General features: G+C 34.0%; 3 protein-coding genes across 14 annotated transcripts in view; all 3 read right to left on the bottom strand.

Annotated features, from left to right (window-relative positions):
- The window catches only part of LOC122571673 (guanine nucleotide-binding protein G(q) subunit alpha), a 61544-nt gene extending 52986 nt beyond the window's left edge, over window positions 1-8558 (bottom strand). For 2 of the 9 annotated variants that reach the window (XR_006318159.1, XM_043735731.1), the window contains exon 1: window positions 6812-8432. Coding sequence is in view for 8 of the 9 variants with exons in the window: in XM_043735731.1 (XP_043591666.1) it covers window positions 6812-6929 (118 nt within the window). In the remaining variant the exon portion in view is untranslated. Of the gene's footprint in view, window positions 1-6811 lie in introns of all 9 variants that reach the window. The other 7 variants (XM_043735738.1, XM_043735734.1, XM_043735736.1 and 4 more) reach the window with 7 other exon arrangements.
- A 1443-nt stretch (window positions 8559-10001) lies between these two features.
- On the bottom strand, window positions 10002-11814 carry LOC122571677. Its single transcript, XM_043735744.1, has 3 exons — window positions 10585-11814; window positions 10375-10505; window positions 10002-10301 (listed from the first exon to the last, which is right to left on the bottom strand). The coding sequence occupies exons 1-3, from the start codon at window positions 10839-10841 to the stop codon at window positions 10225-10227; spliced, it is 465 nt and encodes a 154-aa protein (XP_043591679.1). The 5' UTR covers window positions 10842-11814; the 3' UTR covers window positions 10002-10224.
- Window positions 11815-11955: 141 nt separating this feature from the next.
- Window positions 11956-18471, bottom strand: part of LOC122571672 (amphiphysin) — a 148681-nt gene continuing 142165 nt past the window's right edge. Inside the window, exons 3-9 of one of the 4 annotated variants that reach the window (XM_043735726.1) lie at window positions 17401-17591; window positions 16946-17218; window positions 16322-16440; window positions 16195-16238; window positions 15817-16026; window positions 14956-15134; window positions 11956-14806 (exon numbers count right to left, since the gene is read on the bottom strand). In XM_043735726.1, the coding sequence (XP_043591661.1) occupies window positions 14726-14806; window positions 14956-15134; window positions 15817-16026; window positions 16195-16238; window positions 16322-16440; window positions 16946-17218; window positions 17401-17591 (1097 nt within the window). In that variant the 3' untranslated portion in view covers window positions 11956-14725. The remainder of the gene's footprint in view (window positions 14807-14955; window positions 15135-15816; window positions 16027-16194; window positions 16239-16321; window positions 16441-16945; window positions 17219-17400; window positions 17592-18471) is intronic. The other 3 variants (XM_043735728.1, XM_043735729.1, XM_043735730.1) reach the window with 3 other exon arrangements.

Here is an 18471-nt window from a genome sequence, read left to right as displayed (position 1 = left end):
GACTACACGCGACCGTAGGTACTGGATTTCGGAACAAGACTCGCTTGAAAGAGCAGCGGGGCGCCCGTACGCGCTGACACTCGATAAAAAATCGCTTCGAGCACGTTCAGCTCGGGTTTCATTTTGCGGAATAGCTAGGTAAATATGCAGGCTGGCCTGGCGTGAATCACGAAGTCACAAAGGCATGAAAGTCTCGGTGAGACAATGCGCGGTGACGACCGGCCACTTTTCAGATCGTAAGCAAGGTGAGTTTCACGGAGATAAGTTATAGAGCGACAAAGGGATTTGAAACCGACCGGCGTGGATCGCATTACCGATTCTATTACGCGTCATGTTAAACAGCCGAAGGGAAGAAAGTTGGAGCGCGCCGGCTAATTTTACGCGGTCGATAATATTCGCCGGATGATTTGATGCCATGGATCGGTAACGGAACCACATGAGTCTTCGAATGGTTCCACGTTTTTCGAATTAATTGAACCGTTAACCGAACACCGATGATCGTTGGAAGAATAAAAGAAATACAATGTTTCGGGAAATTACTGAAATATTTGCCATAGAAAGTTTGTACAAACGTATCGTTCTCGACGTTGCGACATTTGCACACATTTATGGGAAATTTGAACGTGCAAAAGTGCACAGAATGCACATGATACAAAAAGATATATAAGGTGTCCAAAGTATAGCGCTTTCTATAATATTCGATAGGCAAAACAATTTTCTACCGAGACTCGACTTCTTCGATTATATTGTCAAAAATATGAATCTGTATTAAAATCCCTTGGTAATCAGACACGACTATTATGATTATAATAGGAAAATTTGAAAGCCATCTGAAAATACGTAGCAGTTAGAAGATCATTTATTGCAGATATACTCTTCCAGTTTAGAGAAGAAATAATACGCGCGAATAAACTTAAACATATAATGCTACAGATGATCTCAATATACAGGGTGGTTGGTAATTGGTGGTACAAGCGGAAAAGGGGCGATTCTACGCAAAAAAAGAAGTCGAAAATATAGAATAAAAATTTTTCGTTCGAGGCTTTGTTTGCGAGAAAATCGACTTTGAATTTTCGCTCGGTACGGATGAAAGAAAAGATTATTGTAGCCTTTCACACTTTAAAACAATCAAATACGTTAGAAAGTGTTCATAGAAGTTTAATTAGAAGAGCAGAACTATGTGTTCGGCAGAATGGGCAACATTTTCAGCAATTTTTGTAATAATAAACTTTATGATTACTTCATATTATTTCATTATGTATTCCTAATCTTTCGTTACGGCAAAAAAAAAAACTTAAACTGCGGTAATATCCATCTAGACAACGATCTACAGTGAGATCCGTTATAACGAGACGTAATAAAGTGCACACGTACCGAGCGAAAATTCAAAGTCGATTTTCTCGAAAACAAAGCCTCAAACGAAAAATTTTTATTCTATATTTTCGACTTCTTTTTTCGCGTAGAATCACCCCCTTTCCGCTTGTACCACCAGTTACCAACCACCCTGTATATCGTGGCTTATCGTTATAATTAATAATAATAGACTATTGAAATATTTTGGTGAGCTTTGCGAAACGTATCTACGTTTGCAATAAATATTACTTCTGATAGTCGTGTCTCGTTGCAATACTAATGACATTTCAAAATCATCTATATGACATGTATGTATATACATTAAAAGTTTTCAAGAAGGTTCGAATTGTACTTTCCTGAGCTGCTGTACATACACATACAGGCCTTGTAAATTTCACATCCGAAAACTGCACCGAAGTGATAAGTAGATACCGATACGATGAAACTGTGCTGCAAATGAATAATGATTAAGTGAGTCTTCAAAACTTATATAACCGTTGATATTCCTTATCAGTGAACGATGGTATAATCGTGTAATATAATATGATGCATAATATTATTGTAAACTATAGCTATGATTAGTAAATTGTACGCGTCCTTGTAGCAATATCTTCTCATTTCTGTTGGCATAAATCTGATTGATATACATACAGTGGAACATTTCGATTTTCAAGGGTTACTTTAGTTGATCGGCAAAAAAGCAAGGCTCAATGAATTTAATCAATCAAGAGACAACGTCACTTAGTCGTTGTAAAATTTCCTTTTGAAAAATTGTGTTATTGAATATTATTGAATTTTAGTTTACAATTATTGAATATAATTGATATTGAATTCTGTTTTTTAGCGCTGCTTATAAAAAAGGATTTCAGAGGATTCCTTAATACTTTTTCCTCACTTCCATATAAATCCTACAATTTTATGACGTTTGAAAAAATTGAAGTATTTATAGCTCTATAATAAATACTACCCGTTTTTAAATTCATGGAATTTTTTATGACTTTTTAATTTGCGTACTAGACTTCCATAAAGTGTTTATTATCCTACATCATTCTTTTATATCTTGATAAAACAAAACTTGTAATTTTTGTAACTTTGCTTTTACTGATTTCCGAAATTTCTTTGCCCATCTCCTTTGCTAATGTTGTTTAATTTTTACTGTCATTATTTCACTCTTGCCTTTGGCGAGTGAACGATATTATTCACTCATCAAATCATAATTTATTATAACACACGATTATGATAAATTAGGCAATAAAAGAAATTATAGGCAAACATATAACTGGTTCACATTATTTTAATTTTTTTCAAACTGACTATAAGCAGAACACTGAGACAAGAAAATATCGATTTTCATTATTATAATAAGAAACATCCACCCACGTTATTAATATTCAGGTATTTCGTTTCCCATTCACCTGCTGTACATATGGCCTTAGTATGTCTCACGTAATTTAAATTTACAATAGTAAGAAATATTACAAAATGAAAGAAGCAACGATATTCTGTCCTTTTCCAATCTAGATAAATTCTTATTTTTAATACACCACACCAAATTTTTAACATTATCTTCAGTGGGCATTTCTACTTTGTAATTATTACTAACCGACCTATTATATACCGCTGTGTAATTAGAATGTGTATTTGCAGCCGTTATCGATAAAATCCGCTATACGTATACCGCAAAGTCGAGCTATCAGTGGACATTCCTAATTTTTCCCCCTTAGTTTTCATTTATATTTAAAAGATTGTGAAACACACTGAGATATCCGAAGTGTTGTAACAGAAATAGCACATTCCTCGATGTTCGGCTTCTACATTGTCGTCCGAATAATTATGCGAGGAAAATTAATTATCGATTCTATTTGTAGAAGTATACAATGAGTAAAATATGATGAACTATCAAATCATCAAGATAATTGCGACGCTTTTAATTAATCGCATAGCTTAATTATTTTATGCATTCGTAAAATATTTGATGCTTCAAAAACTTTCTTATTGGATATAAACAACATACTATATAAAAGTCTCAGTGCATTATTTATATAGCGTTTTTTTTTTACAAAGACAAAATGTAATAACAAAAGTATTCCCTTATTTAAAAATGTTAATTTTTCGCGTTCGCCTTATATTTGAGGAAATAATGTTTTTAGAAACGTTAACCTTAAAGCCATATTATGCAGTTATTTTTATCGGAATGTATTTTTTTATGTTTATCTTCATTCTTCTTTACAATTTCCAAAGTAGTGAATAATTGGAAATTATTAGTATAGCATAGTATTACATTATCAGTGTAGTAAATAATTAGAAATATAATAAAATAGTTAATTACGTGCTAGAATTTATATTGGACAACCTAATCTAAATATCGAAACCTTGTGCTTATATTTTTATATATAACATTGAATTATTATTAAAATGATCGCACGTGCTACACCGTAAAAACAAATATCTATCATTTCCAACCTAAATAAAATGATTAAAAATTGTGGTAAAATAAACGAATGACTTAATTCACGAAAAATGTATACGCTAATATACATTAGTAGGAAGAAATATAAAACTATTCATCTCGCAAAACCCTGTAGCGCATCAGAGTATGTATTTAGAAATTCCAAAGTTAAATATATACATTTAAATTCACAAGAGTCCTCGTAAAGAACAAAATATTTCAATGATAAATCAGTATTTATCAGCAATTAATTGAATTAAAATTGTATTACCGTGTTAAATATGTGAAATATCTTGTACATCTCAATTTGCGATTCTTCGTTACTCGAAAATATATCAAATATATTAAATAAACAAAATATTGCACCTGTTAAGTATTACGCTTTACCTATTTTTTACTATTAAATTACTTTTAAAATTAAAAAAGATGTTTTGTTGTATGTATTCAAAAATACACCCAGTGGACGTAGAATTTGTTTAAATTTTATTTTGTATGGAATATTTACATATCCAAACATTTTTATATTGATTTAGAAAATAAGAAGAAGAAACGAAATAAGACATAAACATCCTATGGGACCCATGCACATAGAACATATGCATTTCGACCAAACTAATGTACAAAAAAGTATTGGAATGTTAATCATTGAATCGTTGCACAATATCGATATGTAAAAAAGAATTGAGTATTCTTTGATTCATTTTCGTCTTGTTCTGTTAAATACGTCATATACAGTGGCGAGCGTATAAATTAACTACATTGTAAATCCAACTATTCGTATCAGAAAAAGTTTTGTTTCTATTTTTTCCTATAATATAGAATTTAAAAATACATGTATTTTGAAACACTGGAAATAAAGAACAGCCTCCGAATTTTTATGTCGAGTCTCAAATTACAAGCTAATCGTAAGTGGACTGCATTTGATATAAGAACTTTCCCTATTTATATGCTCGCCACTGTATTACATGTAATTCACATTGGAAAATATGTCTGATACAATACAAACTAATTATAAGTATTGCTCGTGTAAGTGGCTCATGACTTACTAGCGAAGAGCTTGAAATATAGACGATTCAATAGTAGCTATATTCAACTATGCTCATATCTAATTTAGATAACATTTTACGAATTCCATTTCTTGTTTTCACAAATAGTATAATGATGTGTAAGATTCCTGTAAGTGTACTATTTCAGTACGCTCAGATTGCATGGGCATCGCAATAAACAAGAACAATAGAATTATTACTTACGATGCAAATTTCGTATACAGTGGCGTACAGTTTACGAAATAAATTTTCCCATTATATCCAAAAAGCGACGTTTTAACGAATTTTAACTAATATCATATGGCTGTATTAAAAATATCAAAAATATTTGTCACGATCTTATATCCGATATTAGCTAAAATTTGTTCGAACATCGTTCGCGGTACATAAAACGAAAAATTGATATCATCGGAGATCTTTTTCACGGCACTGTATGTAACTTAGAAATAGAAGATAGATTTATAAGATACAAATTACATTACAAGCTTCATATTAGATTAAACAAGGTTGAAATTACCATGGAGTGAAAAATCTATACAAGCGCGTAGATGAATAAGATATAGGAGTACACGTAAGATCAGCACGAACCTCTCGATAACTGTACTAATTTTAGAATCGGTTCGCCTCCTGCCTATCGGAAGAATTCGTTTACTGATAGCGGGGATAACCGGCGAAACACCGCATCGAATTAATTTCCATCGTGGTAAAAAAAAAAAAAAAAGAAAAAAAAATGTTGCTACTTCCACTTCGTTCCTGCTAATCTGATAATTTCATTAAAGCAGCGCGGCGCAGCGTGCAACGAGAACGTTATAAAAATCATATCCACGATAATTTCTCGTATGGGAAAATCGATTTGCTCAATCGGCAGCCCACAAAGCAGCGATAATAATAAAACGGCTTTTAATATCTTGGCAATTTTCTAAAAACGTTCGCGTCTCTTTACATGCCGCCGAGCTCGAGAAATCTGTGCGTGATCGTAAGCAAGTACGTGTATATACAATGGCAGCAACGTTAAGCAACGCGAGATAACCTAGAAGGCTCGCGACGAAAGTTCGACATCGACAGCGAGCTGGAACGATTTCCCCTGTTTTAATCGGTAACACGTTGACTGCCACGGTCGATGATCATTGGTCACCGATGTTTTGCTAAACTTTTTAAAATGACTAAAATAAATTACATTTCATGAACTAAAAAATTGTCGACAATGTGAGTAATGTAGATAACATTGTCAGAAAAAACTGCGCAGGTACAATACGATATTTTGCAAAAATAAAATGTTACGGTATATATCAATCTATCGCCACTCCCAGGGCAAAATATATATATGTGACAATCAACGCCTTGACTCGTTAAATAAAGCGAATTCAAGGGAAATAAAATTTGTCACAATTTCGGAAAATCCGCGTACAATAGTCGACCGGCAGAAAAGCCCCAGAGTATCGTGTAGCGACTATGGTCGAGAGCTGTCAAGCGCACGCCGGCTAGACTGGGTCAACTACACTCGTGCTCTCCGATCGGTGGTCGATCTTGGGCAGGACAGAAACGGCGATCCGGCCGAGAGAACCGCATGACATTTGCCAGAGAAACGGTGAATGAAGCGAGGAAACACGGTGAACGCGAACAACGTATCGATGGTGAAAAGAAAAAGACGGCACACCCGATAATTCGATCGACGGTACGGCAGCCACGGGTCGAAACACGACAGAGAGAACAGACCGGAATGGAACGGAACGGCACTGCACTGCACGGCACGGCACGACACGGCACGTCGCGGCGCAGCACAACGCGGCGTAGTTATCGTACAAAAGAGAACGCATCGAATACGGAACGCTAGATGAATTACCGAAATACGTAGGATAAGAACGGTTTACGAGCTACGGTTTACGGTTTACGGTTACCGATCAAACGTAAAGACAAAAATGATAGAGATTATGAAGTATCGTAGAGGAAAAATTAAACTCACCCAAAAGTAGCAGCTTAAGTTCCCGCCTGGCATCTCGTTTATCCTTTCGGAGTTGCCGCTCGATCTCCTGATTAATTCGTTTCTGCTCCCTCGCCTCTTCCGACAGGCAGCACGCCATAGCTCAGGACGGCAGGATCCTCGACGGATGGAGGAGGAAGAGAGGAGAAAAATGAGGAGGAAGAGGACGAGGAGGAGGAGGAAAAGGAGGAGGAGGGAGGAGAGGGAGGGAGGAAGGGAGAGAGGGAACGAGCGATTTGCGGTGGTGGCGAGCGATTGCCGAGCGGCGGCGAGGTTCGTCGTAGACAGCAGCGGGCTCGACGGCACGGTATCGTCGTCGGGCCGATATTACCTTGCCACCGCGAACGAGCGACGACGTCTCGTCGCCGTCCTCGTGGTTTCCTTCTCTTCTTCCTTCCCTCTCGTCCTGGCCAAGCCGATCAAACCTTTCCCGATCGTCCGCACCACCACTACTACCGCCACTAGCACGATTCACCACCACTTGTCCACGGCGACGACGACGACGGCGACGACGTCGGTGACAACGACGACAACGTGCACGAAGATAGGCAGCGGCTAGACGTAAACGTAGATCCGACGAACGCGTCTCCGGAATCCCCGTATTCTCAACGACGTCGGCACACGCGGCGACGGAGCACTCCTGCTAGGGCTCGACGACGCCAGCGACACATCAACACATGTACGCACACGCACGAACCTCGGCCGGTAGCTTCTCTCTATCTGCCTCTTTTCCTTTTTTCAACCTTCTCTTCCTCGATTCTCTCTAGAATCGAGACCCATCTACCTCTTCCTATTCTCTTTTCCTTTGCTTGATGTGCCCCTCCTTCTCGGTCTTTTCTCTCCTTATTCTTTGTTCACGCACGCACGTTCTGCTGCGACGAAACGTGAAACGCATTCGCGAGAGACGTCGAGGAAGCGGGGGAGACACACGCGCGCACTTTGCTCGCGGCGCGATTTCGACAATTCTGGTGAGACGAGAGCGAGAGAGGATTTTCGCGAGAGCGAGGTCCGTTGGATCGAGATCTAGAGAGTCCCGACTGTACTCCGTCGAATCTCGACCGTCGGTCCCTGGGTCCCCCGCTGTACCCGCGTACTACTCGCGAGAGAGCTCTCGTACGGCTCGTTCACTCGTTCACTCGGTCCCCGGCGCGGTTGGGTGTGGTAACCCACCGGCGCTCTATCTCCTTCTCACACTCTTTCTCTCTCTCACCCCCTCTCTGTTTCGTTTCGTTCTCCTACCCTATCGCTCTCTCTTTCTTCGATTCACACACTCTCTCACTCCCTCTCTCTCTTTCTTTTTCTTCCTTTCTCTCTCTCACTCTCTCTCTCTCTTTCTTTCTTTCTCTCTCTTTAGGGTACTCTTTCTGTACCGCACACGCGACGAGATAGATTCACACTGAATATGCACCGTGTGCGCGCACACACGCAACCTATACGCGAACGTATGCCAAACGAGCGAACGCGATTACGAGAGGTAACGTAGACGGAAACAACGAACCGAGGACGACAGAATAGAAGACGATGACGAGGTCGTCTGCTGTTATTGCCTGTGCTGCACGAGCGCCCACACCTCGAGCGGAGCAACTCCTCCTGCGATTCGCGCCGCGCCCGCTCGGTACGCAGCCTTTTATCAACCCTCGGTCGCTCGAGAATCCTGTTAGACAAAACCAGATTGGCGAAGCCCCGATACGGTAGGTCGTCGTATAGTGGTCTGTAGGCGCGGGGCGCGCACGTGTTCGCTAACGAGATTAAAATCGACGAGAAGGAGGAGGTGCGGCCGCCATCCGCCAGGGAGGAGGCACGGAGAATGGAACAGCGCCGCGTTCAGGATATAGGTTATACTCGTCTCTGTACAACCGACCGATTCTGACGATTCGCAGCGACACGGCCACCGAGAGATCACGCGCGCACTCCCTCTCTCTATCTTCTTCCCTCTTTATCACGCCGCCTCTTCTCCTTTTCTACTACCGGGTCACCCCCGAATCCTTACTTCTTTCTTCCTCCCGTATATTTCGCCACTGTTCTTGCCCTTTCGTTTTTTCACGCCGGCCCCTCTGTGTCACCGGTGTGTTCGAAACGAATCTCGCGATTTTCCATTGATTCATTCCCGTCATCGAAAAGTATACGATGTCGGTATATGTACTTACTTTCGTGAAAGAGTATCTCGTGTGAATGCACTTTGTACACCAAACAATACGTCTCGATTGTTGACTGAAAACGTACCGCTGAAATTATTGTGCAATCGATCGTGGATTAATCCGATAATCGCGTTGTTTTTATCGAGCATAGTTTAGTTCTTGGAATTTAGAAATTTCTATCGATAATTTTATAATACATATAAGATACGAGCCGAATCTTATAGATATTGACTTTTGTAACGTATATAGTAGTTTCTATGAATAATAAAGTATATACTCCACAAACGTATTCTAAACGTATGAATATTTTATCTGTTTTAACTGTATTTAACTGTATATATTCGTAATATAACAAATTTTCTAATTATTTTTATTCGCTAAAAAGATACTTAGAGATACTTACAAAAAGTCAACAATTATATATATTTATAGCTGTGTTCCTTATTTGTATATAAATGGGATATAGAATAAATAAATTTTTAGTAATATTGTATCAAATGCGATTCTATCTTTCCGATAATTTAGATTTTTATTTAAATAACCTTAAAGTGAAGTCTCTAACGTTAGATGGCGCGTAAGATACTGTTTCGTTCAAAATACAAATTTAATATATTATCTCATTATCTATAAGCAACAAGCTAACATTTTATAGTCTGTTACATCTTATTTATTTAGTTATTGCATTGTTATTTCTTAATTTACAATGAATGAAAAAACTTTCAAATTTTGTTATTGTTATAAGAAATGTTCCTTTTTAGAAAAAGCAGTATGTTCCCATGCAAATATTAACAACTGGTATAATTCATCTACACAATCTGCACTGTACAATTTAGGAATGGTAAGTTTTAAATATTTTAATTTTATTTTATCTATAAAATAAATGTTTTTCTGTTTAACTAAGAATCATTTAAATAAAATAATAATGAATTAGTTAATTATTGTATAAAGTTTTTCTCACTAAATGTGGATAATCTTAAAATTTAAATAAATAAGAGGTACAAAAATAAATGCAAATTATATATAAATGCAATATATAATATAAGAGAATGCAATACTTAAAACAAGAAATATTAAAATCTTACAACTTAAACTTATAGTTATCAGTTATACATATAATAATAGGATTAGTGTCATAATATAAGGTTTCATGAAATGTACAATTTCTCTATATCATTATATACATATAATGTATACATATATATATTTCTTAGTCAGAGGACCAAAAGCAATAGAAGAATAAGGCATCTATTTTTTCATTTATTTATCATCTACATAGTTTATTTTACATTTTTGGCACAATTTGGGTTTGGATGAATCTTCGACATGGGATATTGCTACTATTAAATATGAAAATAAAATTATGACGAACACAAATACTATATCATGTTATTATCATATTTCTATTACCTGAATTTGAATCCTTTATATAAAGTTTTTCCCCAATTAATTTAAATAACACTACAATTTCATTATCATCATCCTTCTTGTCAAAAACTTTCGTAATTTTTTCAAAGCCTTCGCAAAGTGCCATTAAACGCCTGCAATATTGTTTACTACTTATGGAATCTTTTTCAAACATTTTTGTAAATAAACTATTTACTCTTGTTTATGTCATACATGTTTATCAGTTTTGGTAATTCCAAGTCTAACATACATCTACTCCGTTGATAATTGCTGAGGATAGTATCGTATTGTTGATGAAGTTTCTCTATTTGTGATATGGATAATATAGAATTACTAAGAAAGTTCTTAAAGTTTTTTGTTGCTTTGTAAAAGTCCTTTTTCCTTATACAGTTATTATTCATCAGATCATTAAAATGCTTTGGAAGTACTATGTGTTTTGAACATTGCTCCATCAAATCTTGTAGGATCATCAATTTATTTTCTTTCTGCACTTGCAACTAGTATGTACGATATATTTATAATTTTTAAAATAATTAAACTACATGTATGGAATTATATATGAATGATTAATTAAGAAATACCCAAAGATGTATAGTACTAAGTACATAATATATATACATTATTTTTTGTTAAGACACAGTTAATATTAACTATAAAAAAATTAAAAATTATTCTTTAAATTGTCTCATTTGGATGATCATATACAAATAATGGTCACAAATTTTAATCTTCTATTTTATACATATATGATAATTCAAGTAATCGTCATACCTGTTGGAGATGCATTGTTAAATTTACAGTATCAGGTTCAGAATTCATAGAGTAAGGTTGAGGAAGTGCAAGTAGATGACTAATATCAAGCACCCTACATGCAGTTAATTGAGATACTTGCAAAGATTGTCCATACTGAGCAAGAGCTTCAAGAGCAGTAATACTTAAATTTAAATGCCGCATTAAAGCTGTTTGTCTATCTTCGGCTAAAGCCTCTTCTATTTGAGTTTTTGCTAAATGTAATTCTAAATTTCCTCGTATTTTTTCAAATTCTTGACATTTCAAACAATTCAATTTCTATAAGTAATATATATCAATATATCATAAGCTTTTTTATCTTACAAATAAAGATACTAAAATATTGCCTTAAGATTTTGTGATTCGTAAAAACTTAAAGGCTTCGTTCTTCCATTATTCTGCTTATCACATAAACCATAATGTGATGAAGTTCTTTCGAAAGGTTTACATTGATGTGTTATTGAAAGTAGAGGTGACAATAACTGTGATGCACACAGAGGTACTTCTTCTTCTGATGTTGGTGTGCAGTAGAAACAAGGTTTATGTAAATTAGAATCACTCCATCGTTTATATCTTTGCTCATGAAATCGTGACATCTTCTATCTTCAAATAAATTCCTGTTCTAGTTACATTTTTAATTTTAATTTTTGTCATTCAAATCCAATGGTTTACTCACATCATGAAATTATTTATTAAAGAAAAATATAAATTTTTAATATTTCACAGGAGATAATTTTAATAGATTAATATAAGGAAAAGGTATATTTTAAGGTTGAGTATTAAACAGAACACATATTTGAATCATAAACACTTATGTTACAAACCAGTAATCATTTATTATAATCGTCTTCAATTGAAAAGGACAATTAAAGCGATAAATGTATATATATATATTATATATATACATATATATACGCATTATAGTTTATATTAAGGTTATAAAGATATGACTAATTGATTCAGTAAAATAAACAACAAGACATAAAAATGACAAATGATATAACAATTGATTGCTCCACTGCTACACTAAATTTTAAACCTCAATATTATTACTTGGGTGCATTCAAAATTCTAATTAATATTAACAATTGATGCTTCTATGTTACATTAATAAATAAATACAACATAAAGAAGATAAGTAGACATAATTATTACTTTCAAGCACATTTCGTTGTATAATCTATTTTTGAAATTATTCGTAATAATGACCTTATTCTACAGAAGTATATTAAAATGAAATATTAAGTGCAATTATTTTATGATGTCACGTTATAATTAATTAATACATCATTTACATTATGTATAATATTGTTGGAAAATTTATAATGTACATCGTTTTTACCGAAAAGTAAAGAAGAACAATATATCACTTATCTTCTTTAAGTTAATTAAATGCATTTGTTTAATTTTCCAATGAAATAAATAATTTATCATATTAGTAATATTAATAGAGCTACTGCCGAACAATTAGTATTATTCGTATTATTGCTGAAACGCATATAACTTTCAATACATTTTATAAATATTCGCGTTTTCAATGTCTGTAACTGTTCTAGGTAATATCAAAACTTGAGTTCAATTTTAATCTAACAGCCGCATATATAACATTTTGGCACGTTCGCAATACATGTTATGGATATTTCTTTTTTAATTATTGCAAAGTATACTTAGAAATGAACAAAATAGATTAATTTAAATTTAGAACAAACACTTTTCACACTTCACCTTTAAATCGTATATTAAATGTGATATAATATAACAATTTCAATGATAACAGATTACATATTAAAATTTTATATTGCTTTTTCTTGAAAGAAAAATTTTGTTTACTAAATATTTATTTGTATGTAGTTCAATGGAATGTACTTGTGTACTTATTCAAATTATATCATAATTGCAAGAGTAATATTAAAGTGAAGCATGATGTGTCGTATTACAATGTACAGCTATCAATTTTTTTGTATATTAAATTTATTATATTCTTGATATGAGTTGGAAATTCATATTGAATTTCCGTATAAATTACTAGATTCTAGTTATACATACTTAAAAACAGAGTATACTGGTGCTATTGTTTTTGTTATTATTATTATTTAGATATTTTTTTGCTTTTCAATTACTTTTTCTGTTGGTCCTCTTCGTAGAATATAAATATACGTCCGTCCCCTATCATTATGATTATCATAACTATGTAATTGTAACATATGGTCGACATATTTTCTTAATATGCACCTGTAATATATGACGCATTAACATACTCGTCCACAGTTTGAATTTGTACATGGGATTAATAATTAGTGTGACAATGGATCAATCGGTCAACCATAAAACTTTTCATTTATAAACAATCCAACTTTCCTGTGTTCTGTATGTCTCAGATCAATACAGTAAAATAAAAAGACACACAACTTAATGGAAGCTGAAATCAGTAATCTCCTCGCACTACTTCGTAATTATCTATTATTATAACGCTATTTGTTACATAAAGTTTGATGTAAAATTTTCTTAATAAATCTATTTAACGAGTATTAATTAGCACTACAAATTGTTTTCCTTGGACCACTAGTTCTATCCTTGCTACAGTGTATGTAAGGGCAGTAATAGTAATTTAATTGATCATCGTCATTCGATGTTCTATGTATGTATACCAGAGAAAGATAGTTATAGAACAAATATATATAATATAACAAAAAATATAAATAAATTTTTAAGAACGAATCTTGAAATATGTGTCATTAGTAGAACTTATAATACTCCTCTCAATAGAATTATGTAGAAAATTTTATTATTCTAATGCTCTCATTGATTTAAATATTATAATATTTTGCTCTTATGTAGCAATGTATTGAAGTAAGATTGTATTAGTTGTATTATTTCGTTATATGCTATTGAATTGCGTTGAAAGTTTGGTATGTTATCTATGTTAATACCGTTATCCGGGTCGAGTCCTAATTTTTCGTCACAAAGTAAATAAAATCTTAATATAAGAATGCAGACAGATAATTGGATTTTTAAAGTTTGATAACTGGCTGCCAAAAGAGGGCATTATAGAGCTGTCTTAAACATTACAATTAGTTCTTACTGATAATTTCAGTGGCCACAAAGTTATTCCATAAAATATTCTTAAAATGTATAATTCTATGTACACTTTCATAAAATAATATTAATTTAATATATAAGTTTTATATTATAGTACTGCGTGATGTATTACAATATATTATTTAATTACTTAAATATTTCATTTGATTATTAATGATGTGTATTCGTACATGGGATATGGGAGAAAAATCCCATATTACAAACAATGAATGTTGGCACAGACAGTGGCTGGGTTAAGGCACTTTGGGGTGCTTAATTTTCCACAGTACCCTCCAGCATAACTATCTCATCACACCCCTTTCCCCTTCCCATTGCCCCTCATTGTGTATTTATTATTTATTTCTTTCATACGTATAATACCTCAGATGACTGTGTGATTCTCACTTTGAATATTATAACTATTTTCAAAATAAAATACGCCGTTTCAGTGAGCATTGGAGTGTAATAGACGAATTTAGTAAAGTTTTCACAGTGGTTTTGTGAAATTTGCTGGGAACATACCCTTTTCATTAGTATCTTCTTTGATGCCCATTAACCAACCTTGTTCCTAAGGGTAATAAAAAGTTTCATTATACTTTTTATTATTTTCAGTATTACTGTTAGTATTGATACTATCATTAACATGATAATGAGAATTATGTTGTATCACATTTATATATATAAAGATATCAAATGAATTACTAAGAGAATACAAACCTGTTCTTCTGGATCATCATACTCTACCACACGAATAATATCACCGACATCAAATGACAATTCATCCACGTCTTCGCGTCTATATTTGTAAGTAGCCTTGACTCTGTACAAAACACCAGGTGGCAAGTTGTCAGTCGTTGCCCCTAGAGAGAAATTGGTACCATTTTCATATTCCACGTCTAAAATAATTGAATCCGCCTCATTAGTCATGGACCTGTGATATAGTTCTATTTAAACTTTAACTTTCATTGATTATGTGCAAAACCAAATTCAATTACTAAAATCTTTCATCGAGAAATTTTGATACATAACAAGGCCAGAATTAATAGATAAATTTCGTTTCATCGTTTCAACAACATCCATGCACAATGGGCAGGCAGCATACTTCTATCGACACAGTAGGACAATTTTGCATGTACAATTGTTACATATTACGTACTTTAACATATAATTTGGAAAATCGTGTTATCTTTGGACTCGAACGAATCTCAACTCTTACTTATAAAGTAATGCATTTTATAAATACGTGCTTGTACAAGTACGTATCGAAAGCTATAAAATACACGCTAAAGAATATTTATGCATACATTATACAATATATCATTGTATTTGGGCAATAATATAGCTTTTAACCGAACATGTATAAAACACTGTCCAAATTGTACTGCAGACAATGCAGACTTAGTCGAGATTAGTTTAGTAACATATTCCAAAAATATTCCTTGATTACTCGTATACAGACATTTTTATCTTGCAGATCATTTCGACGAAAAGCCTCAATCATCGGTGTATGAACGTTCATCTTTAGAGACGCGAAGAAGCACGTAACCGATGACATTTACTCCCACGTTACATACTTACCAACTGGAATATCGTACAGCTCTTCTACTCGCTTAGAGGCCACAACTGTGTTTTGCGGAGATGCATCCTGATTATTGAGAGAATTATCATTGCTGTTAGCATTGCTGTTAGCATTGCTGTTAGCATTGCTGTTAGCATTGCTGTTAGCATTGCCATTTAATTGAGTAGTCGGTGATGTGTTTCTTGCTTCTGGAGCAGACTCATCCACGGCTGTAACATGCAACAAAGCTCACTCAAAACTAAACATTGAGCCACATAATTATGTCTGCGGGAACGTCTCATGTGGCATGACTACGTTACACTCATGCACAAAATATTAGTACACAAACGATTCAAATGCACAAAAGACGCGTGTAGAGATGCCGTATGCATATTTACCTGGTGAAATGTTGTTCTGAGCTGGTTGTGTATTGATTATTAAACTGAAACAAGTAAAATTTGCTTAATCCATTGCTTATGGTATACGTGGAAATAAATATCTTGCTGTCTTCAATCGTTTACTTACGCAGAATTGGCATTAGGCGATTTTGGAGATTGTGGTTCTGTACTTTTCTTCAGCGTGTATGATCCTCTCTGGCTTTCGTTGGCTAATTTATCGACGATTGCCTCTAGCTCAGAATACACCTGGGACATAAGTGTATGATATATAAATTGTATACTTCATAAAAATATCATATAATTATCAGATATACAAGTATCAAATATTCCAAATTTATATATAATAAATATCGTATATCATATATTATATGTTAAATACTGTATCAGTGGCTTTTCACGTCTATACCTATCGTACAATAAGAAGAATAAATATCGTAAATTTTAACGATATTATCAAGAAGATGTTTGCACATCATCAGAAAAAGTTATCAATAAAAAAATCTTTCTATTATTTCTATAATTTCAAGAGAATACGTTTTTTAATTAACAAATAGGGATATTTAATCGGCAAACAAAAATGATCTCTTTTCCCAACTAAATTAATGTAACAATAAATCGGTGTATGTATATTGCTTGGTCGTAAATTTTCCTCTGTATAGCGTAACAGATACAGAACTGATGAAATTAATGAAAATAAAATACAATTTGTGCGTAGAAATATATGCAAAAGAAATGTGGTCGTTAAATATACCTTAGCACTTTCAGTATGGAACACTTGTTCAGCGGCGAATAACGTTTGTAAATTAGTAACGAGGAAGAGAACACGCGAATCGTACAAAGCTGGTAGCTCGTCATGAAGTTCGGAATTTAGTTGCTCGTATGTACGCTTAGCCTCCTCCAGTAACTCTTTTCCTCGAGAAACTTTCAGCTCGTCCCGTTTCCTTGGATTACACTGTAGCGATTGGAAATTGTGTCTTTGACTGTCATAATCTACTAGCTTCCGTCCACGCTTGTCAATTTTTTTCTGCAACAAATATATATCACGATAATTCGCATTCTATAATCATATTATTGATATTCAATTGATATTCCATTTTAAAATTCTAACCTTCTTCTAAGACCGTAGTCAGGCAAAGTTATATCGATTATATCAATTTATTTTCGTACGACAATATGTTCATTCACTGTTACAGGAGACATACGTACCCTCATCTCTGGGAATTGGCTCTGATATGTGTTGAGAGGCACGAGAACCTGATCAGCAAGCTTATGGGTGAAGTCCTGCCACAGCATGTCTAAATTTTGAGCCTGCACGTACAAAAGATCATGTCCTGTCCATTGGCTTTCGTAGATCTCGTTTAGGGAATCCATGAGTGTTTTCGACGCTGCTTGAACCGCTGTAAACACACAAACAGAATAGTTTTACGAACACTATTTAAGTAATGATGCGTCACGCTTGTAACGCACAGTGATATTTCTGTGTTTCTTTTATTAGTAAACTAACGCATACTGATGATTCTTGACACATTTTTAAAAATTTTATTTTCGTGATTTACTATTCTAGGAGAGGATTAAGTCTGTATAATTATTATTTGAAACTATGAAATTATATGGAAATTTATACAAATTTCGTTAGGAAAGATTAAATGGTTTCCAATGGATGCATCATGTCTGGCATGTGTCTTATTCGAAAGCGGAGGCGTTTAAAAGATTTCAAGGCCGTTTTCATCTTTTTAAATGGAACTATACATCTTTCTATACAACGTTCGATGCATTTTTCACTTCTATGCGAAAACAGGTGCTTGGGTCGGAAAATGATTAGCTCGAAAGATATTTTAACCTCAATTCTGTGAAACTTATCGTGTGAAAGACATTTGACACAAATTTTAGATATTGCTCTATTACTTGATCCTTAAGGTATTAAAAATATTCCTAAAGTAGCATTATTCTCTATTTGTAAATTTCTCCAGTGTAAATTTTTTTTATTTATTATTTATTTAAATTTTACAATTTGTCCATTAGAACATTTGGTAAAATATTATAATTTAAGTTTTGATGAAATATAGCATGTGGATGGTTACCCCCAGCGGGACTCCATCTTCCAGATTGTTTATTGTTCTATTGTCAGGTCTGCAGGATGCTTCTTCTTCAGTCTTCTTTCTATTATTGTTTTATTCGTTTCAGCAACCAGCTGATTTGGGTGTGTCGCAAGTATTTCTTTATACTTTTTTGCATATCTCGCGATTTCCTCTTTGACTGTTGGAATTTTTAAATCTT

This window comes from Bombus pyrosoma, linkage group LG10 (genome assembly GCF_014825855.1).
Source record: "Bombus pyrosoma isolate SC7728 linkage group LG10, ASM1482585v1, whole genome shotgun sequence".
NCBI classification, from domain to species: Eukaryota; Metazoa; Arthropoda; class Insecta; order Hymenoptera; family Apidae; genus Bombus; species Bombus pyrosoma.
Note: the sequence above shows the minus strand (reverse complement) of the source record. Positions and strands in the feature narration are given on the sequence as shown.

What these genes read in the sequence shown, in the direction of transcription:
- LOC122571677 (XM_043735744.1), bottom strand. Translation starts at nt 10,841, where the DNA reads ATGATCCTACAAGATTTGATGGAGCAATGTTCAAAACACATAGTACTT. An exon ending in TTACCAAAACTGATAAACAT is followed by an intron (nt 10,506 to 10,584) that starts GTATGACATAAA and finishes ACAATATTGCAG; the next exon opens with GCGTTTAATGGCACTTTGCG. An exon ending in TATAAAGGATTCAAATTCAG is followed by an intron (nt 10,302 to 10,374) that starts GTAATAGAAATA and finishes ATTTAATAGTAG; the next exon opens with CAATATCCCATGTCGAAGAT.